The following is a 24608-nucleotide window of genomic DNA, read 5'->3' on the forward strand; positions in this document are numbered from 1 at the left end:
CATTTGCAGTGTCTTGTTTCATCAAGTGACAGCCTGTGCAGAAATACAGCTGCTATGAGAGCCCCTCGGGGGCTAATTCTTTCGTACTCCTGCATGCCCAGGCTACAGTGACAGGAGGAAAGCACTGTCCTACCATGCCACCACCAGCAGCTCTTGACAGCACCTCATGTTATCAGCTCTCGGGGATGAGGCAGCAGCAAAGAAAACCCCTGTGGAAGACTTCAATTTTTTAGGCATTACTAAGCAAAAATTGCACCTTTTATAGCTTCAGTCCTCAATTCTGAAAGCATGTGGTGAAAGCAGGGTTTCGTGTGATCAAGAGTTTGGGTAGATTTTGAAAGTAAAAAACATTTCCAACAGCTGGCTCCTTTCTGTTCCTGAAATGACCACCCACCTCTATAGGGCCCTGTGGCTCAATAAGGGGCTTCTGCAGGACAAGGAAAACCTTCCAATGACTAAATGCTACTCTGATTACAGATCCCCTCCAAGGGATGAAACTGGCTTTCAGTTTGACAGAAATCTTCACCGCAAAAACCGGAATGACATTCTGCAGTTATTTATTCCCAGCCCATTTCTGGGATCACATCCCTCCACTCACACGCCAGCAAGTGCTCCTGGGACAGCCACAAGTTCATCACAGGTTATGTGACACAGTGAAGTACAAGACTTTTTTTTTTTTTTTTTGGTCTTAAAATCTTGCTACTCTGGGATGAGATTATCCTCCTGTGAGTCATTAATCCACAGCCAGCTTGTAACACACAATGAGAAGCAGAACCCTGCTCTCAAATCCCTTCTGTACTGGCCAAGGACATCAGGCACTTTCTGAGCACTCAGCGCCCACCCCACGCCTCAGTGCTCATTCCTGTCTCCATGCAAGACCTTCAGCATGGTCATTGGATGGTTTTTGTGATCCTGTTCCAGACTAGAACTGAACTTGAGCATTAAAACTCTGCTGGAGCCAGCCCCAGCCTCTCACCTGGGTGTGACAGACGGAACGACCTCGACCTCGCGCTGCAGCGCCTCTGCCCCAAAGCACAAGTCCTGTCTGTAATTTTGGTTTTAAGCAGATTCAGAAGCATGTGTATAACAAAAGAAATATCACATCCGCTTCTGCACAGTGGTAGGTCGTGGTGCTGCACTTCCACTGGGAAATCCTGAGTAGTTCTGGAACTGGGCAGCAGCGACTTTTCCTTCAGCCTGACTTGCTGGAGCTAAGGAGTCAGTGGCAAGCCTGGAAAAAATTAGGCAGGTTCAGGTGCTAAAGAGATGGCATCACACAGATTAATCAAACAGACAGACACTGGGATAATATCTTCAGTCTCCTTTATTTTCATTTATAGAAAAGTATGAATAGAAATCAGCAGATTTTAAGGAAAATATTTCAAGTATTTCCCAGTCAGAACCACAAGGCTATAGCCAGCCCTTCCTATTTAGAGCCCCAGGACTGCACTGCATTTTGGGGCAACTCAAGAGATGCTCCTTGAAACCTTAAGTCCAAGGGCCAATTTGTCCCTGATATCTGCTATTCTCACAGATTTGAGCAGACTCATTTCTAAGTTCTGACATTAACTCAGCAGTGCAAGATCAACCCTCTTTAAGAATGAGGGTCAGTATGAAATGATGAGACCAGGGAGGGTGAAAACAGAAGGAAAAGATACAGAAGCACAAGCAGGAAGCATCCACAAAGTGCTATTGCCATGAAAAGGAGGCACTTGAGTTAATTTACTTTGCATTGTTGATTCTTCATTGAGACTTTAGAAAAAGAAGAATTAAACCTGGGTTCTTACGGCCTTTATTGTCGTATTTGTTATTTGGTAAATTCTCTATCCTCTCAAGAAAGGAGGGATTTGCAAGAAGTCATCAGGGTCAGACATGTCTCTCTCAGGGAAGAAAGAGACTGGCACTTCCCAGCCAGCCTGATTTCTTTGGAAATCGAGGAGCACAGACAGACAGAGGATTGTGGGTGCCCCCTCTGACACGGAGCAGTCGCTGCTTTGCCTGGGGCTCCCGCTGCTGCCAGAGGAGGCACCACAGCCCTGGTGCACTGGGGCTGCCTGGGGAAGTCAGATGAACAAGAAGCTGTGAACAGAAGGGCAGGAGCAAGTGTCCAGCTGGCGAATTCTCCTCCAGGTTCCCTTGCATCGAGGGTTCCCCACCGCCTGCCAGTGCAACAGCTGATTCCTGAAACACAGTCACCAGAGGGAGACAGTAAATAAGCTGCACCCCCACTGCAGGGCAGTCACAACGAGGTCTTAAATCACCCAGGAAATCCCATTTAGTCTGACAACATCCATTTTCACTCCATGGCCCCAAGTCTGCCTTTCTACCACTGTGAAGAGGCAGCAGCCACACGGAGGCTTGTAGGTCGTACAAGTGTGAAGCAAAACCTCACAGCCACAGAAACGGAGATTTTGGCTGTAGCACTGTGCCCATTTCCAGATTTTAGCATTCAGCAGTTCAAGGGAATTCCTCACATCACTGTTTTCCAGCCCTGACCTTTGGAGAAGCACAAATACCACAACTAGATCAACTCTGGCCTTGTGCAGAGCGCTGCCCACAGATAGCCCAGCAGACCCCAACTCTCTTTGGTTTACAGTTCTGTGGAAACTGGAATTACTGTTCTAGCTCCACAAAGATAACCCTGCCCTTGGCTTAATGAGGTGTCATGCTCCAGAGCCGGGATTTATGTGTCACACATGGCTGGAAAAAGCTCGCTGTATTTTTCTTTTGGCTCAGGGTCATTTCAAAATACCAGATTCTGAGGATTAAGATCCCAGATAAAGCAGGCTGTGCACAGAGCAGTCCCATACCCTTCAAAACTCTGGGCTGCAGCTTTACCTTTACTTCTTAAACACATAAGCTGAACTTGCTTACTCTCATCTTGCTGGTAGGGAAGGCAAATACTGACTTTGCTATAAAACAGGTTAAATCAAGTCCATCCATCCTCTCTCTCCCTCTGCCCCACAACATGGGCACAAACTGCTGAAGTCTGGACATTCCTGTGCTGCAAGCACCACATCTTGCTCCAGATGATGAGCAGCTGATCCTCCAAGACACAGGGTAAGAGTTTCACAGATGTCAAGTCTGTGCTTTATTTGTACATCTTCTAGAAGAGGATCCAAAATTAGTAGATCTACTTCCCAGCTCAATGCTCTGCCTTGTCTATCCCATAACCTTCTAGAACAAAAAAGGCAATGCAAGCTATATTATCCTAGCTATCCTCACCTGGTGGCCCCAGATCTGGCCATACACCAAGGACTTTGAGAAACATCCTAAGCTTGCATAACAGGGGTTAAAATAAAATAGCTTCTTCTACAGAGTGGGAGACAGGTGGAAGGCAGAGATAACAAGCATCTCTCTTCAACTTGAGACATTTATAAGCCAGACTCCACTTAGACACAAGAAGATAATTAGGAAATACTCATCAAAATATACCAGCATTGCTGAGTTTATTTTAAACTCTGTCAGCTGTTTTCCTTCCTGAGAGTCACTCTTGGAACAATATTTCAAGGAACCAAACGCTGGCACGAGGGGGAAGCCAAGCACAGGCACGGCGTGGGTGGGACTCTGTGCACGTGGAGACCTGGGACTGCACGAGGACAGGGCACAGCCACACCCTGCCCACGGCTCTGGGTGCAGCCACACCAGCAGAAAGTCCAGCTGAGGGTGCACTGAGTGACTTGTGAGCTGATGGAGAAAAACTCAGCACGTGCTGCATCCCAGCCTCTGGCATCAGCTTTGGCCTCCCACTGTCCCCTTTCTCAGGGCAGCACCTTTCTTTACAAGCCTTTCATTTATGCCCTCCACATCTGGACAGCAAATCCCAGCCCGAGGGGCCCCAGAGCACTGCTCTCTCAACAAGCCTGAATGCTCACATATGCCCCTTTGAATAACAGAAGGCAGAAGCCTTTTCACAGACATTTCTCTCATCTCACTCAATGGCTGTTCCCAACAGTCCAATTTCTTCTCAGAGATCACAGAAGTCAGCTTTTTCCTCCAAGATCTGGTAAAAAAAATATATTGTTTCTGGAAACAAATGAGAGGATAGCTCTGCTCACATAAAGAATATACCTATAGTAAATATTTCACTTGAGATGCTGATAACAAGAAAATCAAGCAAGATACTGAGCCCTGGACAACCTCCCTGACCCACCACTCTAAGGTCAAACAGTGACACAGACAATTTCTAGGCTCTGCTCAATTCTGATGAATTTAAACTACCTGCTGAGCCGTGGGCTGAGTCCTGACTTCAGTGAACCAGTCACCATTCATCCCAACTCTGTTACTGCTGCCTCCCTCCTGCCTTCAGCCTGCCAGCATTTGAGGATCAGATCATCATTCCTACAGGACACAGCCCCCTTTCCTTTGTGCTTCCGTTCCACATACAGCAGTGTTCACCAGATCAGGTGATGACTATGCCCCCCTCTTTCTGTAGCCCAGTGCAGAAATGAATTCCTGAAAATATTTTCTATTTCACTTAATCTGATGCTCCTGACTGGCTCCAGAGTTTTAGTAAATAACATTATTGCAAGCTTTTATAATCATTTACAGGTTGAATGCAGGTAAGAGCTACTCCTGGCCACACCAGGATTTTTCCTTCCTTATCTAAAAGCTTACATAACAAGCTGAAGAGGGAAGGAACAAACTCCAAAGTGACTTCCTCATCCTGAAAGCCTGAGAAAAACCCTGCCCACAAAGGCCATTATTGGCAGTCTTGGTAGTGCAACACATTGTGTGCTTCAGGCCTGACAATCCTAGTTTAGAGTTTCTAATTCAAACCAATGTGCTTATTCCAACATTTATATAAGTTTTAAATATATCCCTGCCCAGCACTGATGGGCAATGATTTTCTCAGGCAGGGCTGCTAATCAGCTTCAGAGGATGCCTTTAATAAGCCAGCAACGTTAGGAGGTTAGGAGTATCAGGATTAAGGCAGTGCAGAACCGTGCCTCCAGTGACCACCACAGAGGTTTGGGAGCCAGGACCCCTCCATTGCTGGCTCTGCCCCAGAGGTCTTTCACAGCTTCAAGCCATTCCCTTCATCTTTGCTGGAGTCTGCCCAATTTCTACAACCTGAGTGGTGCAAATCAATCACCCCAAAGCTTCTTTAGCTCTCCAGGGAAAGGATGCTGAATGTACAGAGACTTACCAGACTACCACTTCCATCCAACCTCAGATGCCAGCACATACCCCAAGTCCCTAAGGCAGCTACCATTCACCACAAGTACTCAAAAAGGAGAAACTTGGAGAAACAAAATCCCCAGTGCTGAAAAATCAGAAACAGAATTGGCTTTATTTGACATCTGACAGGACTAGTAACCTTAGAAGCCTGGCTGGAGTGTCTTTAAAACAAAAAAACTCCACAACTGTGCCACCCTAAAGCTAGTGAGATTTAGCAGACTAAGGGCAGGTACCCCCACATCCAGTCCTGGTTCTGCCCTGGTTTAATACATGAGCTTCACCAGGTCATTTCAACTCTTCAAGAAACTCATGGTATGCAACAAGGAGCAGTGAATATATGTAGAGCGCTCCACAGAGCTCCATGCAGCGCCTTGGGACACTGGAACAAGTGGATCAAGGGAGAAGAATGAAAAATTCAACATGAAAACAAAAGCTAAAACTCTTACTTTCTGCTCCCAGTGCCATCCCCGGAGCAATGCTGACTTCTGGAGTCCAGGGCCGGGTGCTGACACTCCACACAGACCGTGTGGCCCTCCCTGAGGTAGCGCATCCAGCGGGTGTACGAGTGGTGGCTGTGCAGGCAGCCCGGCGTGATGGCCACCAGCTGGAACTCAACACAGTACCTGCAAGCAAAGTCATTGAGAGGGTCAGTCAGCTCAATAACCAGGCTAGAGCCCTCCACAGGACTGCCAGACTAAACTGGAAGACCACAGATCACTAATTAAGAAAAACCGAACCAAACCAAAAAAACCCCCACACCCGAGGTCATTAAAAGCAGAACACGTGGTGTGCTTGCATTTTAATAAGGTTAAATAGGGGATAAAACTACTCTGCTGGTGCTTTCAACTGACATGTCAAAAATACAAAAAGAGACACAGATTGGTCAAGCATTTGACTAATCTAATTCCAAGCCTGGTATCCATTTGCTGAGCCACACTTTCTCTACCAACTCCTATCTGTTACCTGTAATGGTTTTGTACAGCAGTTTGTGACAGAACCTAAGAGTCAGTCTGTAAAGGTTTTCCTGTCATGATCTCCCTCCTAAGAGAGTGAGGCTGTCACATCTCAGTGGGAGGACAACCAGATTGACACAGCACTTCCATGCTTCTGATTTTAGCCAAACCTGAGAAAGGAACAGGCAAAGCCCAGGGACTGCAGGAAGAACCCCTGGGGAATCACCAGTTTGCAAGGCTGTGTGTGAGGGGTTACAGGGTGGAAGATAACCTTTCCCATCAGCACTGTGTCCCTGCTAGCAAGGAGCCCAACTGGGAAAGAGGAGGACTGGGAAGGCTGTGTTTGAGGCACCAGCCTGGAGGCAGGGCAGCACACACAGACATGGCAGAAGGTAAAAAGCAACAGAGCTTTTAGCACAGCCCTGCCTGTACCTGTGCTGTGAAACAATGCTGCAGGGGAAAACAGGCAATGTTACAGCCAAGAGGGACTGAAATGGGAGAGGGATGTGCTTCCCACGCAACGAGACAGCAAACTGGCCCCTGAGAATTTACCCCATTTATGCAAAGAAGTGCAAAGTGCACCAGATTCTACATTGAGAAGAGCTGAAGTGAATGTTCTTTGGCTTTTTGATCACATGAACACCAGTGACGCCAGGAACGAAGAGATGAATTTCAGTCCTGTACTGGCCTCACATCAAGGCAAACCCCCAACCTTCAGAGACCCTGCAGACCGGGCTGGGGCTGAGGGGAGAGCAGGGCCCTGCTCCAGTGAAGTGCTGCCGTTCTGCTGGGGAGCACTGACTCTGAGTGGCGAAAAGCTGGGCCACAAACTGCAACCAGAGAGACTCTGCAGGTGGAATACAACTGAGTCCCTGGGCCCAGCCTCCTCCAACTTACCCTGCTCTTTCCTTGCCATCAGCTGCAGCTCTTTTCTTCCTCACTTTTCCAAACCCTCCCGTAGTTATTAATGCCGGGACTGTGTTTACCAAAGAGAAAGGGTACAGAGCGTCAGTGGCAATGCTGCACTAAGGCTCCTCACGTCTGCAAAACAGCAAAGATGGGCTTTTAATGTCACAGGGTTTTATCTTCAGCAGGAGACAAAAACAATTCTAACTTTGTATTCTCGTATTAGCCATGACAGTCAACCATTTCACTGGAAAGAGAATCTGTGGAGCTGCCAGATTTTAGCCTGAGCAGAGTAAGCCTACTTGTAGGCACATCCAAAAGACAGAGAGGGGGACAACGTTCACTTAATGCCCACTCTCAACAGGTTAGAAGTCAGCTGCTGCTGACATCCAGACTGGACAAATTTTGACCCCAAAATCAGCAAAAATGACAAGTAATTCTTCTAAAACTCGGTAAAGGTGTGTCATGAAAAGCTGATTTGAACCAACTAAAATCAGGCTTTTTCTCCAGAAACTATTTGGAGGTCTCCTCTGCCTGCACTCTGCTCCAGTGCAAAGAAGTAATATCTTGTCTGACAGGTATTGCTCCTTTGTGACTTTTTGCGGATAACACATAAAATAAAATAAAATAAAAAAAATATATAAATGACAAAAAAAAGTATTCAACATCCACTTACAGAAGTTTTAAACAGACATATATCTGCCAACCCTATCAAAATTGCCAGAGATTTACGCTTGTATAAGTGAGAGCACAACAGGCCTGTAATATCTCACTTTTGAGCAGGACACAGCTAATGGCAGGCACCACCTCCAACACTGGGAAGGACACATGGAAGCCCTGTGTGAAGAGCTCAGTTCTCACTTACCCAGGCAGGGCCAGGGCAAACAGGCTGGTGCCTGAAAACAACTCTTCAAATATAGTGAAGACCAGCTCTGCTGACCCAAACCAGAGTCCTCCCCACGTTCACCCCCCAGATACTTTTATTTTCAGTGGACTCACTCAGGGACTGTTTGCACTCTGTTCCTTGCTGAGTCCAGTACTCCACACAGCCAGCCCTCTCCTCCAGAGCAGGACATGCCTCTGCCCCGTTCCTGGGCTCCTGGACAATGTGCCTCGTCCGGACACGATACGTTGTCTTGCAAGGCTCTGCACAGCCACTCCAGGCACTCCACTGAGATACCACACAGGGGATAACTGGAGGAAGAGTGAGAAAAGGGGGGTGTGGAAGGTTACAGGAGTGATGCCAGTAACATGCCTTCTCCAGAAAAGACATTTTTTGACATAGCTTAGTACAACCTTCCTTATTTCAGACCTGTCCCACAGTTGTGTTGGGCAGTTCCCAGCAGTTCTCCTCCCAGGAGATCATCTGCCCAGGCTCCAGCCAACCAACACAACCTGACAACCAAGAACAATTGCTTTGGAGAAAAGCACTTGCAGGTCAGCCTAGACTCATACATTACTTCCCCCCACACATATTCTCAGTTGGCTTCAGTCCCTCTCCTTGCATTTCTGCACCTTGTGCCCGAGCTGGGTCAGTGTAGGACAGCACACCCTGCCAGGACCTCCAGTGTTAGTTGTCAGGGAACAGGGGTTCACTCCCTTGCTGGTTCAGCCCTCAGGTGCCTCAGGCACACAGAGCTGCTGAAGGCCAGCCCACACCCCCGTGAACACACTGAGCCAAGGGCTGCCTTCCACCAAAGTCCCTGTGAGCACCTGAGGCAAACCCCCCATGCGTGACCCCCGATGCTGAGCTCAGGCATGAGGAACTCCCCGGTTCCCAGCCCAGCTCCTCTGCTGCTCTATCACTCAGTTTAAAGATGTGGATGAGCCCATTCAAACACATTAAGAAGAGCCACCGTGCTCAGCACCTACAGCAACAGACATTACCAACTTACAAGGGCATGCACAACCCTGGGGCCCAGTGATTTCAGTGGAACACGACCTGCTGAATGCTGGGACGAATCCCAGCCTTTCTGAGCAGCTCAAGCTTGATACTTCAATTTATTCTCCCTCAGAACACAGACAAACCTAACTACAGCATTAACCTCACTGGAAAATGCATTTGTCTTCAGAAACTTTAGGATGATCATTCAAATGCTACTGCTCTTCTTTTTTGTCTAAAGTCAACACAAACAGCTTTTTAAACCTATTCAAAGACTAGACATTACATCAATTATCTAAGTAACTGCGACATTTCTTATATGCAGCAACACACCACAAATGAGCCTTTGCATCAGACTGTAGGCTACCCAACTTTATCATCCTTTTGTGCATTTGATTTGATCAGAATATCGTGCTCTTCAGTTTGGTTTGGTGTCAGATATTAATGCATTTTCTTTAATATTTTGCTTTACAAGTCAGTTTGATAAAGTAGCTCTTGAGCAGCGAAAGAAAGAAAACTACTGGAAAAGGTTAGGCTGTGGAGGCAATACAAGTCAAAGTAGAGCTGAGTCCCTGACCTCCAGGACAAACAAATCACAAGAAATAACACAGAAACACCTCACCCAGCAGAGCAGCAGCTCTGCCAGCTCACAGTGAGCAGGCACTGCTGTACCTCAGGGAGCAGGTGCTGCTGTTCCCTGGGGAGCAGCTGTCCCTTCAGTGCCTAACCACATCCTGCCAACACATTTTCCTTATTACTCAGCTAATGAATCAGCTGTATGAATAGACACAAGAGGCTCCTGTCCATCCTACTTATCCCTGACAACTGCCAAGAGCAGCAGGATTTGGACACAGAGGTGCTGAGGGAGCAGCTGAGAGCCCAATAGTTGTCAGGCACCAAAGGCATGGGGGCATCCAGCACGAACACCATCCTGAACACCCCAGCAGCAGGGGAGCCCAGTGCATGGCCCTGCAGCGCTGGGTGTCCTTCCTCGGGAGGGGAGAGGCAGGTTTCAGGGATCCCAGCAGCCCCACTTCACACTCCCTGCTGCCCTTGGGAGCTGTGGGTCTACAGGTCTGCCAGCCTGGCCTCATCCACAGACATATCTTGTATAAATCACTCTGGAATTAACCTATTTCCAACCCATTTTCCAGCTCTGTGTTGAAAGGAAAAGAACAAATCACAGGAATGTGTGCCCATCTGCCTAGAGCAGAACTCTGCTTTGGCACAGCTATGCAGGTTTGAAATCAAAGGCATTATGTGAGCGGTAAGGATCCTTGAGGATGCTGTTTGTGGGAAGGGAGTATGAGATCGTTCCACTTACTAAAGTAACTTTTCTCCTTAATTGACATCCACACTCAGTAGAAGCCGTCCCTGGAGGGAGCACTACTGTGCTCCCCGGGACCCCGACACAGCCGCACGGGCATCGGGGTCCAGGCTCTCGCCAGGGGAAACCTGAAGCTGCAGCTGCCGATGCCTTTTGCAGGACAGCACGGACTGACAGGAGCAGCAGATCTGATCCCATCCACGGTAATTCAATCCACAAGAGGGAAAGGGGGATTGACTTAGTCAGGAAACGTCCCGTTTCACGCTTCTGTCCTGTAGGAAGACGCAGCAGCATCCTGACCTGTCCAGCGGGCTCCTGCTCCAACGGGACCCCGGCGGGACCCGGCACCTCCGGGAGCCGCGGCCCAGGTGGGGAGCGGAGCGCCCGCAGCATCCCCGCTCCTCACCGCAGCATCCCCGCTCCTTCGGCCGCCCGCAGCCCGCCCGCCCTCCCCACGAGCCGCGACGGTGCCCGGACACGCGGCCAGAGCCCGAGGGGGGCACGGACCGCTCCGCTCGGGGGCTGCCCAGCCCAGCCCAGCCCAGCCCCATCCCCTCACCCGGGCAGGTCTCGGCATAGTCGTGGCAGCAGTCGAGGGTGCGGACACACGCCTGGTCGCAGTAGCAGGGCCCGGTGGAGCCGTCGGGCCGCCGGCCGGTGCTCAGGCAGGCGGGGTCGCGGCCGGGGCAGCAGAGCCCGCGGGCCGCACACCCGGCGGGCAGGGCCGGCGGCGGCAGCAGCAGCAGCAGCAGTAGCGGGATCCAGCGGGGGCTGCGGGCCATTGTCCCGCACCGCCCGCGCTCCCACACCCCGGCGGGAGGCGGCGGGAGCTGCCGTGGAGGGGCCGGGCCGGGCCGGGCGGGGCCGGGGCGAGTCCTGCGGCGGCCGCTCCCCCGGGATCAGCGAGTGCCAGCCCGGGCAGAGCCCCCTGTGCCGCTGTCCCGTGCCCAGCCCTGTGGCAGCAGGTGCTGCTCACACCAACACCCTCCTCTCCCGCCGCACCCGACAGTCCCACTCCTGCAGACTTTTCAAACCCCAGTCATCATTTCTGCACTGACTGCTGGCACTTACCCGCCAGAGTATCACAAAGATTATCACCAAAAACGGATGATAAAAGAGACAATTTTTTGCCTGATTTGACTCCAGCATACCTCAGCAGCCATTAAAAACCTGAAAGTACTTCATTCCCAGTACAGCAGCTCCTGAGGAACACGATCCAGCTGGCTATTCTGCCTCTCTACAGAATTACTCTGAATTTTCTGCTTACTTTGAAACGCAAGAAGCTCAAAGTGATTACAACCACTCCTGTGAATTATTTAGCTATTCAGTAGGAAGCAAAAGGCTTTACTGTAACTTTTTATCAAAGAGGCTTACTCTTAAATATTGATCACAACAGATGTTATACCTTGCTAAACACTGAACTGGGATTTATAAAACCCACCCACTGATTTTTTGCAAGTGATTATGCTGTTGTACTAACAGTGGGTATGGGCAGAATGTTCCCACTTCAGGGAGACTGCAGCAAAGATGCTTCTGGAGAAACAGAAATAACATTATAAGACAGGCTAACACCTTCAGCATGTGCAATGCTGGAGGCTTGTACGCAGAGGAGATGTGGCACTGTGCCAGCTCAGGCAGAACATGGTAAAATGCTCCAAAAAGATAAGAAATAAAAGGAACTTCAGCTTCTTTGTATATCAGTAGATGTCTGCAGCAAAGGACAGATGTCTCGTTTTCTTGGCAGTGGTCAGATATTGTCACCTTGGAAATTGCACGTGAGACAAATCCTGCAGTGGGAAAGAGGCAAAAAGGCCAGGAGAGGAAAGAGAAGAACACTAGAAATTAGAGGCCATGGGGTCTAGGAAGTAGGAATTAAACGATACCAGGAGTTAATTCCTGTCTCTGCCAGTGAGTCACTCCCCATGTGACCTCAGGTAAGTCATTTAACCAGTGAATGTCTCATTCTTGATCTAGAACAGGAAGGACATTCAAAAGGAGATTGCATTACTCAGCTAATTAGTTAACACAAACCAGAGGCCTGTGTGGCTCTTGTGCAATTCCCTGTGGGGCAGCAACAGAGCACAGTTCCCAGGACCAGCACTCCTGCTTCCATGCTCCCCATCCCCCTGCCAACATTTGGTGAGGTAGGAGGAACACTTTCCCACTGTTCTGAGACACACAGAACTGGCTGAATAAAAATTAGCTTCTGAAAGCAATGAGACCACACAAAGACTGCAATTTTGACTGACCCTGTGCTGTTAGGAAAGTTGCATCTGGGTCCAGGCATCTCAGTAGGGTTTATATTCAATCCCCCAGCCAAATTCTTGGGAGCAAACTTTGTTTCTCATCTCACATTCCTGCAGTGAAAGCAGTTCTCCCTTGTTCTGGTTTGACATAGCCCTAAGGATTTCTTAGGATTTGGGTTTTTTTTACCATCTTTAGAGCCTGCCAGGGAATGTCAAAGAAGACAAGGAAACATGGCCCAAGCCGTGCTGGACCACATCAGCCCAGGAATAGATTTCTTGCAAGACAACTGCTGAGTCTAAAAGTGTGTCTGTTGGCCCTGTGAGGAGTATTGGAGCCAAGCAAATGTGCTTTAACAGAAAGGAAATGTGGCTACTCCATTGCACAGGGAGAGGTCAGGAGCAGAACAGCTTGCAGGGCTGTCCTTGGCAGCAGAGATTTTGTCTTCCATCCTATGGGGAACACCACGAGGCAGCTCACTAGGGCAGGTGGAAATGCAGTTTCATCAGCTTACCCAAACCCAGCTGCTCTCCTGGCTGGCCACGCCAGGCTCCTGCCCCCTTGCTCACTTTCCTTCCTTAATTAAGCTGCCCTGTGCTGGAGCTGCCACTGACCCAGTTCCCAGAGGCCTCCTGCTCCCTTCATTAACTCTGAGGGGCGGGAGAAGTCACAGATGGAAAGGCCCTTCCAAGGGACAAAGGGGAGCTTACTCTCACTTTTATTCTGGGTAGTTAATCCGTGTCCTTGCCTGCACTACAGGCTGATCTGTGGAATGGGGAATGCTGTCCATTACCAGCTCTGTCCTAAACTTCATTTTGCTGTAACTTTCACCTCACGCCCCAAAAAATAATAATAAAAAAAAAATATTATTTTGAAGCCTAGATAGGATTTTAAATAGGATTTACCCTAATCCCAAGTGTTAGCCCCTTAACCTCTATGTCTTTTCACCTGATAGCAAAGGTGTCAGGATGGCAGTGTTTTCTTTGCTCTGTGTTTGTACAGCTCCTTGCACTTGTGCGGGATTTGGATTCTGTGTATTCCAGCAATAAGGAACCAAACAGAACCATCATTATGCAGGACAAAAGGAAAAAAAAAAAAAAAGGTTCTGGTTTAGAGTGTCTGATTTTACTTTCCACTGTCACAGCCAAGCCTGTAAAAGCATAGAAGGAAAGTAGCCAACCAAGTGATCTGATTTCTTGGAGCTGATTTCTACAGCTATATGAGGGCCACAGGAGAGCTGGCTGCCACCTCATCCAAACCCTCCTCCAAGGCTCTCACAAGGGATGCTTTCCTTGTTCATTACATTGCAGCAAGAAGCACCACCAGCTCCCAAGAGCTTTCCAGAACATGAGTCAAATCAAGAGCAATGGCAACACCACTTGTCCAAGTGAAGGCAAAGGTCAGCATTTCCCCCTATGCGTTTGCTGCTGTGAACAGGTACTGACCTGAAAATCCACAGCAGAGTCTGTTCTGTGCCTGCTGCCTGTCCTGCCTCACACCCAGAGTGTGCCAGGGCTCCCTTTCCCAGGCTTAGAACTGAAAAGACCTTTAAACATCATTCCTCTGCTGTACACATCTGCTGGTTTTTAGCACTCAGAGATATGGGAGAAAGTTGATACCAAGCAAGATTCAGATATTTTCCTGAAGCAAATCTGAAGATAAATCAGATTATGAGCCCATCTATTTGAGATTCTTCTGTCTTTTGCCAAAGTAGAGAAGAACATTGAACCAAATAGTCCTAAACTCCACTTGCTAATGAAACCCACCCAGGATGATGATCTCATTAGGACTTAAGGGAGATTTGACCAGCACACCTGAACTAGGCTGTTGACCCAGAAACCAAAAAACATCTCATCTAAATGATTCTTAGGCCTGGATTTTTCTGTGTGTGCTCAGGAAGCCAGCAACCACTGCACACCTCTTCAAATGTATCTTTGCCACCCTTGTAAAACTCCCCTTCAGCTGGCTGTAAAGAGAACCCCACAGCTCCCCAGAGTAGCAGAGGGCAGCAGCCCTCTCTGGAGCCCCACTGGATGACCAGCTGCCTCCAGCCTGGAGCCCCACTGGATGACCAGCTGGCTCCAGCCTCTCTGCTGGCTCTCACCTCACCAGTTGTGTCCCCAAGACACAGATTCCTGAGGTACTGCTGAGAAAATCCACACCACAGCAGAGTAGTCATGGCTGAGCAAACACCTCCTTGGATTGAAACCCCAAAAGCATTCACCCTTGGTAAAGGCTTCAACACAGCAAAACTACTGTCTCCAGCAGAGTCCAACACACATAAAATGCTGCACTGTAAGGCCACGGGGGAAGTCAGGTTAGAAGAGAAGCAGGGAAGTCTCACTCATCTCATCCAGGTGTGGCCATAGGCACAGAGAACACAGATATTCTCCATCTTTCTTCTGCCAAAAGCCACTACACAACCCCATCACATACTGCCTCTCCACAGGGAGCTGGGCTGTGACTCACACAGGGCATAAAGGAAACAAACTTGTTCCCATTAAAAAGCTATTATCTTTAATGAAAGCTAGAGAAGGTTTAAAGTGGCCAGAAGTCTTACTTAGAAAATAGGAAAGATAAATACTTTAATAAAAAGCTTTTAGTGGTTTTCTGTCTGGGTCTTTTGCTTTCCCAAAGAAAAGGAAAGGAAACCAGCCAACTTTTCTGAACCTGGTACTTTCCGTTTTCTTTTTGCTTTCCTAAAAGAAAACAATGGAACAATTTGTGAGAGTCTGAGCCAGGAGGGGATCCTATGAACAAGGTAAGCCATATTCCTTCCCCTAAGCAAAAGGATTTTGGACAGGTTTGCATTAAGTCAAACCTGGAAATTTTCCCTAATCTCTGAAGGCCCATGGTGACACCTGACTCCACAAAGCATTACTGGGAATCTTTTAAATTTCCAATAACCCTATGACAAAACACGCTCCCTGTCAAAAGAAACACAGTTGCCTCTACCAATTCCACAAGCCTTTCCCACATTAAATCAAGAGAAGTGCCTCACTTTTCAGATTCCTCCCAAAGTAGCTCCTTTCTCATGCTTTCACAGCTGCCTCTTCTTCAGCCCTTGCACCTTTGCATCCTCCTGCAGCCCACACCAAGAGGTGGCTCCAGGGGCCATCCCTCACTACCCTTCTTCCTCATTCCTATCACTGACTCGGGCTGGGCTCAGTTTCCCACTCCTGAAGCCTGAGGGATTTTGCTGCTGGTGTTTAAGGACGGAAGAGACCAACAAGAACACATATAAAACAGTCAGGGACTTCTCCCAGCAGGTCTTTCCTTAATCCAAAGAACCTGTGGCTCAACTTCTTACCTTCTTTAGCACAGACCATTTTATTCCCTTCTTATGAAGGAATCTCTGATTGTGCACAAGACACTACACAAGAAATAAGAAAGGCACACACCCCCCAGAAACATCATCCCAGGTCACATCCCACAGGATCAGTGTTCCTGGTCACCATTCCTGTCCTGTCCTCCCTAAGCTGATCACTTTGGCTCATTTATTCTCAGCAGAGGAGCCTGGGACTCTGGGCCAGCATTGCTCCTCTTGAGTCACAGGGCAACAGCTGCCGCTCATAGAGGCCAGAATCCAGGCCCCTTTATTTTTTCACAAGTGGTTGTGTCTAAGCTATATGAAATAGCTTAAACATCTTCATTCTCTGTAACTAATAAATCTAAGAGAAACATCAAAGGTTTTGTTACAGTGGTTTTCCTAAAAGAGACAAGAAAAATGGATATTGTCCTTCCACGCAGCATAAACCTCGGGATAAATGAATTCACCCACAGCTACAGAAAAACACATTTTTTTTAATTTACTGAATTGTCAAGTCATTTGAGCTGTTCTATGAGTCAGCAACTGCAAATGGGTCATCTGCAACTTGCAGCATCAGGCTCCAGGGCAACACACTCCCACTTGTCCCCTGGGACACTGTACAGTGCAGGAGCAGTTAGGGATAGTCCTCAGCACAGCTTCTTCAATGCAGTCATCATCCAGGCCACACATTTTCCACTCTGCTAAATCTCTCCCCAGTTGGTAGGAAGCAAAGCAAAGCAAATGGAAAGCAAATCCTAAAGTGGTATAGATGCTTCTTAAACAGGACACTGAAGTGTCTCTCCAATTCAAGAGCATGCTTAAATGTGGTACTTGAAATCCTGCACTGCACACAGACATAGCTGTTCCGACTAACCAGGCTCTGTAATGAGCTGGACAAGCTGCAGAAGGAGGCAGATATACTTACTAGAACTGGTCCTGCCAGTTGATTGCACCTCCTGTGAAACCTTGGCTTTAAATAAATGTCTCCAGTAAACTGAACACACATTGTATTTGACTGAGACAGGTGAAATTTGAAAGACAATTGGTTTAGCACCAATATATGTTTCAGAGATTTAAATGGCCCAGTTGGAAAACAGAGCATTGCCAACAGCAGCCAAGCTTTACCTGACACTGGTAACTACATTAACAGAAGCAGCAGCTGCTTTCTGATTATCTGCTTCTCTGCAGTCCAGGTACTGCCTGTAGCACAGTCACTTTGTTTTGTTCATGTCAAATTGTCAAGAAGCCAAAGAGGTGAGAGAACAGACCCCAGTTTAATCTCTGCTGTGCAGAGTTCCTGGAGTCCTCAAAGCTCCTGGTCTGATCCATGCCTCTGCCTACCAGGGATATCTGAGTGCATGGCCTTTACAGGTGCCTTGAGTCAGGCACACCTGGCACACTCTCCAACATTCAAGTGCTGTGGAAATCACTGTTCCAGTGCTGGAAGCAATACCTGATCCCACTGGGTCCTTCCCACCAAACAGTCTCACCTGTGCTATGGTTCCCATCACTGGGGCTCTTCACTTGGCCAGTGTCTGTAGGATCAAACACAGAACAAACGATGCCCAGTTTCTGGGCCCCTTCTCATCTTTGGAGCCACGCTGCCTCTTGCTCTTGAAATGTACCTGTTTGCCCTTGTTTTAACAGGATTATGTAGTGAATTGTCCCTTGTAAGTTATCAAAGTTACAGCTGAAATATAGAGAAGCAGATGTTTATTTGCAATAGGGCAGCAGGTGAGGAAACCAGAGGCCTTACCTACAACCAATGCATCTCCACAGGAGATTCAAGTCCACCCATCTGCACAAATTCTCTCTCTGCACATGACAGCTGAACACTCCACAGAACATTAAGAAGCAGCACAGAAATATGATGGAAAATAGAGCTAAAAACCAAAGCATTGACCCAACCTCACCAAAGTCAACCTCAGCAGAGGGTTCTTTCATGACTGGCATTTCCTAGTGAAACCAGCAGCAGACACAGTAATAGCAGGGATGAAAATAAACAGAACCTGCATCACTACCTCACCTATTTAACAGCTTTATTCAATTGACACAATTTACATGACAGAAATGATCACATTTATTTTCTTAAATGAGAGCAGAAGGTGGCACGGCCAGGCACTGAGCAGTCAAGCTTTCATATTCCCTGGGCAGAACTAAGTCAGCTCTGCACTTCACAATTTAGTAAATGCAAAGAGAAAAAGATTTTGCTTTATTTTACTTGCAATAAGATGCACTGATTTTTTTCCTCTCCTCCAGAAATTAACTGTTCTTTTTCAGAAGCCACAAGCCAGGGCACCATGCATACAGCTCTCACAGGACAGGGGGACTGTTCCTAGTGTTCCAGTTCCTGAGGTCTTTGCTCCCAGTATGAGGGAAATGAAGATGAATAAACCCTGAAAGATCCTCCTAACACTTCCCTCGCTACAGGGCTACCAGCCCCACCATCTCTCAGGGATCCTCTGTAGGTTTAAGGATCAGGCAAACCTAAAGCAAACCCCAACTCACCCGTGTCTGAACCCAGCGATGCATTCCTGGCGGCCTGAGAGATCCTGTCTTCTGTCACCCTTGCAGACCTCCCAGGCAGCTTTATATCTTCCTCCTCCCAGCACTGGAGCCACAGCTGGGGGAAGAACAATACTGTGATGGATAGACAGACTCCCATCAGACAGAGGGAACATCTGAGAACACCCAGATAAGGGTGAGCTTTCCTCTTCAGTGTGAGGGAGAATCATTAGGCTCATCCATGGACAGGTGCCTTTTTTAGTTTCCCTGTCACAATTCAGGCAGCGAGAAGGCAGCTCAGGAGACTGTGACCTTTCCATTTTGTTTAAAGAAAGAGGGGGAAAAAAAAAAGAAAAACAACAAGGGAGAACCCACTAATGCCTTTCCAGCAGCCTGCAACACAGGGCAAGAGAGGCATCCACTCACAGATTGTAAGGAAAAGGCTGGGGCAGTAGGGTGGGCCATCCTCTGTGCCTGTCACATCCCATCCACACAGCCCTGATTCTGCTTTCTGGCACCAAGAAAATCCTCTGTGCTTCCTCCCTGCTCTATTCCTGCAAGTACTTTTCTCCAGTGTAGGAAAAAAAAAAAAGGCAGGAAAAGAACAGCAAGGAGCAGATTTGCAACCGCTTTATAAACTAACAGGATGAGTCGGCAGTTGACCCCTCCTCACCAAGCCTTCCACTTGCCAAAGGGCTATGGAACAGCAGGTGTACCTGGTCAGCTCTGGCAGGGAAAAAAGCCAAGTTGGTGTGCAAATGCATTCACCAAGTCACTGTAACTCCTTTTGAGTAGCGAGGCCTCACCAGCCTCCCTCTCGCCCCCGCCAACGTTGCTACTTACCTTTGCAGCCAGCAACCCCACCGAGGAGAACTTCAACAGCACTCAGGTACCCAGCACATCATCCTGGATCAGAGGGGAGACTGGCAGGACCATGCTCATAGTTCAGAGGAGTGACAGAGCGGGTTTACAGAAGGAAATAGTGACCAGCAGCACAAAACCCCAAAATGTGTCACCCCTATGACACAGCAGCAGCCGCTGTGAAGGACGTGCCTGAGGCGCAGGTTTAGGTAAGCCAGGAACCAGCCAGAGATGCACATTGCTGCTGGCACCTTTGGCAAACACCCTTTTCTCCAGGCAGTTTTCCCAAGCCCTGCTACAGCGTTTCCACAGCAACATAAATTGCTGACTAACAAAAGTTCTCAGACACTTCCAGTCCTCCTCTGTAGATTTCCAAGAAAATTGCACCTATAAATATCCTGCTGTAAAGAAAAAGTGACAGCAAATACTCAAAGGAAAAGTCTGCTTTGAACCGCTGGTGTCCAGGGCCTGATCCACATCCACCGAAAAATGGATTTATTCTCAGGACAGGTCTTTCCCCATGAGGGCTATATCTCAGAGAAAAAATGTTTTTATATCCTCTTATTAGACAACATTCTTGCAAGCATGAATGGAGACCAAGCCAGTGAAACAACTACAGCACTGCTCTTGTGAGGCTGCAGATGATCTGCAGACATTTGCATGAGATGGCAACCAACTTCATTCATCAGCAGCCTGGATTTGGGAATATTGGTGGGGGTTAGGCAGTGTCCACCACTGCTGCAACTGAGCAGCAGAGAGTGAGTGCACATACTCCAGGCTGCTAAACCAGGGCAGAGGTAGAGCTCAGTATTTCTTCTCACTGAGAAACAGTACCCAGAACTGACCTGGCTCTGTCCCAGGCCAAAGGCCAAGTACTCCAGTTTGTGTGAGCACAAGCCTCACCTGTCAGTTAAGGAGCAGCCCTGACCCAGGATGCTGTTGACTGCAGCCAGCCACAGCAGGAAGAGCAAGCAGGTGCAGAGCAGAAAAGCCTGAGCAGTGTCCTCAGGGCAGCCCTGGGTGTGGACACACCACCCTACGTCCAGGGAGGGGCTCTTGGGAAAGGGCTGCACAGAACCCACCTGTGCCAGCAGCTCCTCGTGGGGCTGGACGTGCTGACTGACCCCCCTTGAGCAGCAGCTGAGCCTTCCCAGCCCGCGGGAAGGACACCTCCCATCCTGCTGTCCATGCTGAGAGTGCTCCTCCAAAGGTCCTGCTGGCCCTGGAACGGTACATGAACCCAAGGGAATCTGCAAAGCAGAGAAATGAGGGCAGCCCCCGGATCTGGTATTTGCTTTGAGAAAAGGCTCAGGCCGTCAAGCTTATTCTGAGCACTAGAGGGAAGACTTCAAGGTGACCCATCCACAGCATTCAAAACTGAGCAGAGAAGGCAGCAGGCACAGACAAGTGCAGAGTATCTAGTGGACATTTTTCCAAATATAACACTAAAGAAATCAGGCAGATTCTCAGGTAACACAGACAGAAGGGATCCCAAACCTGCTTCCATTTCCAAGACACCCCACCACTGAAAGGGATCTGCCAAAAAGGGTGGAAGACAAAGAAAAGGCTATAGCTGCAGAACATCTATTTAAAACACTGGATGCTGCAGGAGACAGAAACAGTCTGCTTCAAAACAGTCTTCCCCTTACTGCCTGTGGGGCAGCTTGAGGGTCCTGAAATCTGGATCTTCCTAGGGCAGTTACAAACCTGAGTTGTGCTTCACTGGCTGTCCACGGTAATGTGATGTGTCTGACAATCTATCACTGAGCAGAGATGGAAGAGGAAATCACAAAAGAAGTAGAAGCAGCAATGAGTTACTGGACTGTGCTTTGCTATAAGTTAATGCAGCTGCTAACAGGTGGGTCTAAAAAGAATATAATCATCACCATGCAGTCAAGATATGCCTGGGTCTTTGGGAATACAAATGTTAAACCTTTCCCTGTGTATGAAAATCTATTAAAAGCAACATCAGACAGAGAAATAATCTGTTGTATTTTCCTCTCAGGTGCTCATGGCACCAAGAGACAGATCTGTTTGAGAAAAGTAAACATTTGGTTAAACATACCAGCCCAGTGAATGACTCCAGGTTTCAGTTTAGAAAGTTACACAAGTACCTACAGCAAGGTCTGTTCCTGTTCCAACTGAACTGGCAGTTCTGCCTGTCCCCACTGCCCTGCTCAGCCACTCCTGTGCGGTCACTGTGCTTTGCCGGCCTCCAGAGCTGGCTGGGAGCTCTGTGGGCAGAGAAAGCAAGTCAGCCTTTGTCCAGAACGTTCCTCCTGGCCTCCATCTCCTCAGTCAAACCACCCAGTGGACACAGGAGCTGACCAGGGCTAGCAGGGGTCAGGTCAGGGGCAGCTCTGAGGACAGACTGCTTTAAAGTCAGTGTAAAACCTGCCTGTGCCCATCTCTTATCAAAGCACCACAGTAAGAAAATTCCAAATGGGCCTGTCTTAGCTCCACATGTGCTACAGACCCAGAAGTCTGTGCTGGTTTCTCCATTAACTGGGAGGCTCCAACGCAGCCATTCTGGGGTCAGTTGTGGCAGGTTTGGGTGGTCTCTGGTCACACCGAACGAGGCGCCCCTGGTACGGTCCATTTGGGGTCAGTTGTGGCAGGTTTGGGTGGTCTCTGGTCACACCGAACGAGGCAACCCTGGCACGGTCCATTTGGGGTCAGTTGTGGCAGGTTTGGGTGGTCTCTGGTCACACCGAACGAGGCGCCCCTGGCACGGCCCGTTCTGGGCCCGCCCGCCCCCCCCAGCTCTGAGGGGCTGGAGCGGCCGCACAGCGCCCCCTGCTGGCCGGGCTGGGCCTAGGCTAGGCCCAGTCTCAGGCCCAGCCCCAGTCTCAGGCCCAGCCCCAGGCCTCGCCACACATAGCCCAGCACAGTGCCCTGACACACCTTTGTCACCTGCCGAGGCAGATGTGCAGTCAGTTGATGTGGGTTATAGCAGACACAGGAAGCAAGGCATCCGGGTGCTCTTAACTACCTCTCTGGGACTGAGAAATTTGGTATTGGAAATACCTTGTTTCTTTTCCCTCAGCAATCCCTGTTTCATGTTCCTGCTCTGCAAACCTGGCAGTTTCCCAAGCAGCACACAGGGAAGGCTGCAGGATCCCTCATCAGGTCTGACCAAAGCACGTGTTCCTGACACACCAGAGGCAACATCCAAATCTTCACAGACCTGACAAGTTTCCCCTTCCTTCCCAGATTGTGTCACTTCCCTGTAAGACTCGTGTATGGGAGACTTCGCAAGGCCAGTGACTTACCTGAGAACATGCTCATCTACACCTTGAACCAGGTTAGCCAAAACCCCCTCAGACAAGTGTCCTACACCAGCTGCTCCCACACAGATGCTCCAGGAGCAGCTGAGAGCCTTGGCCAGAAGCCATGCACAGAGTGCACCTCCCCTCAGCACAGACCAGGGACCTGCAGCACTCACTGTTCTGTACAGACCCCATGACACCTCCTGCAGCACAGCAGCAGTCACAGCCCCAGCCAAGCTCTATTGCCATGAGATCACGCCTTCTCTCTTGGCTTAAGGCAGCTTCATCTGCCTTACAAAGCATCACCGTTGCGCTCTGTGCTCTCCCAACTCCCCTAACAAGTGGGAGATCGAGGTATGAGCTGTTAACTATGTAAAGAAAATTTCAGTCACCAGCTGAGTTCACCCAGTACTCAGATTTTATTAAACAGGCTCTATACAGTACAAAAACACACTGCTGCAGCATCCCAGATACCCCTTCCCCACTTCACAAGCTGCCAGAGATGAACCACTAAAGCTTTCTGGATGGCAGGGGAGAGCCAAACCCCGACTCCTCTCCTTACACACAAGGCCCTCCTGTACTTGTCATTGTTCCAAGGAGAGCCTTCCTTGCTTGTAATGACAGGGGCAGGATAACATGAGTTGTTAGCCAGGGAGTGCAGCCCCTGCAGACAAAAGCATCCAAACTGCATTAAACATGCAGCAAGTTCCAGAATCCATTCCAGTTACATGCCTCATACCCAGGGGATAAAAAATGTGACACCCTCCATCTAAGTTGGCAGGACAACAATTCATCACTCCTGCCAGCTCTGAGGAAAGGCCAGAGCTGTCACAGGGTGACGTGAATGCTGTGGCTTGGACAAGGATCTGAGGCAGCAGCACAGGAGCAGCAGAAGCATCCGTCTTCATTAGCAAAACACTGAAACCCCAGCAGAGCCCAGGACAACTTCTGACAAATCTCAACCTGTCAAGAAAACAGCCAGCATTTTATTTTGTCTGAACACTCTGCCACAAACAGCAAATATACAGCTTTCAAATTCACCCCCAGCACCCTCAAAATCCCCTATTAGATAAGGGTTGCTCTGCAAAGAGCAGAAACTTGCTCCCAGGATGCACTCAAACTGCACTGTGGGAGCTTCTAGAGCAGGTCTTGCCAACAGCCTGGGGGAGCTGGCAGAGCAGAGCGCCAGAGAAACATATTCAGTCAGCTCAACCAGCTCCACTGACACAGAGCACCTGCTTCCTTTTGCATCCAGGGGTACAGGTACAGAGGACACAGTGCTGCTCTTCAGACACTTCAGCCCCCCTGGAGACAGAGCAGCTGCATGGGGCTGGATCTTAGTGAGCCAGTGCCAACAGGTGTTTTATCCAATGAAGTTCTGTTAAGCACATTTTCTAAAGCTTTAGTGAAATCCTAACCAAACAGATTTTCAGGAGTCACATAATTGATTGTGAAGAAAAAGGACACCAAAGCAATCCCTCTCTTGCAAACAGACACATTTCTGGAAGCTGACTTTGACCCCCTTCCCAAGGCACTGAAAACCTCCCATTCAAAGGAGCAAAAAAACTAATGAAGTTTCAAGAACAAAAGCCCCCTGACTTTTCAAGAAGCCCTTCATTTTAACACTGCTTAAATGGGGCAAGACAAAAATAATAAATTTATTCCCTGAAACTGAAACCTGTCAGAGCTCTCTGCCATTTATTTGGGACCTTCAGAAAGCAAGAATTCTTTCACTTTTGATCCTAAAGTTGTTCACACACATCAGTGTTACATGTCAGTGTTACTATGGTAGGTGCAGCCTCTAGTGTTGCCTTGGAGTGTGCAGCACACCCTGCAGAGGAGCCTCCTGATATGCCATGAAGGCATCATGCACCTTTGGAACCCATGTGGCTAAAAAAGTTTGCATCAGCATTGCCCATCTGGTAGGGGAAAACAAGGCTGAAGTCACTGTGACAGATGCTCTTCAGCTGAACATTAAAACAATGACATGAAAAATCTTCATGTCCAGAACAACTGACAAGGCATTAATCCCTGCAGGAAACTGGAGTATTTTAACAGGGACTGATACTGTGTTGTAACACTTAAAAGGGCCCTTTCTGCAACACTCAAGTCTTTACTCTTCACACACATTAAGCTCTCGAAGCACAGCAGAAGCAACTCCCTTGCAGAA

General features: G+C 48.7%; 1 protein-coding gene and 1 long non-coding RNA gene across 3 annotated transcripts; one reads left to right on the plus strand and one right to left on the minus strand.

Annotated features, from left to right (window-relative positions):
• Positions 1-1306: 1306 nt before the first annotated feature.
• Positions 1307-21513, minus strand: LOC135423721 (somatomedin-B and thrombospondin type-1 domain-containing protein-like). 2 transcript variants are annotated; one of them, XM_064674246.1, is made up of 5 exons: positions 18312-21513; positions 8040-8234; positions 7032-7110; positions 5628-5804; positions 1307-2181 (listed from the first exon to the last, which is right to left on the minus strand). In XM_064674246.1, the coding sequence occupies exons 1-5, from the start codon at positions 18466-18468 to the stop codon at positions 2064-2066; spliced, it is 726 nt and encodes a 241-aa protein (XP_064530316.1). In that variant the 5' UTR covers positions 18469-21513; the 3' UTR covers positions 1307-2063. The 2 variants fall into 2 exon arrangements, with proteins under 2 accessions (XP_064530316.1, XP_064530315.1); XM_064674245.1 differs by lacking the exon at positions 18312-21513 and adding an exon at positions 10809-13339.
• On the plus strand, positions 21496-23098 carry LOC135423722 (uncharacterized). Its single transcript, XR_010434915.1, has 2 exons — positions 21496-22298; positions 22383-23098. It is a non-coding gene; the product is annotated as an uncharacterized LOC135423722 (long non-coding RNA).
• Positions 23099-24608: the final 1510 nt, after the last annotated feature.

This window comes from Pseudopipra pipra, chromosome 17, assembly GCF_036250125.1.
Source record: "Pseudopipra pipra isolate bDixPip1 chromosome 17, bDixPip1.hap1, whole genome shotgun sequence".
Classification (NCBI taxonomy): domain Eukaryota; kingdom Metazoa; phylum Chordata; class Aves; order Passeriformes; family Pipridae; genus Pseudopipra; species Pseudopipra pipra.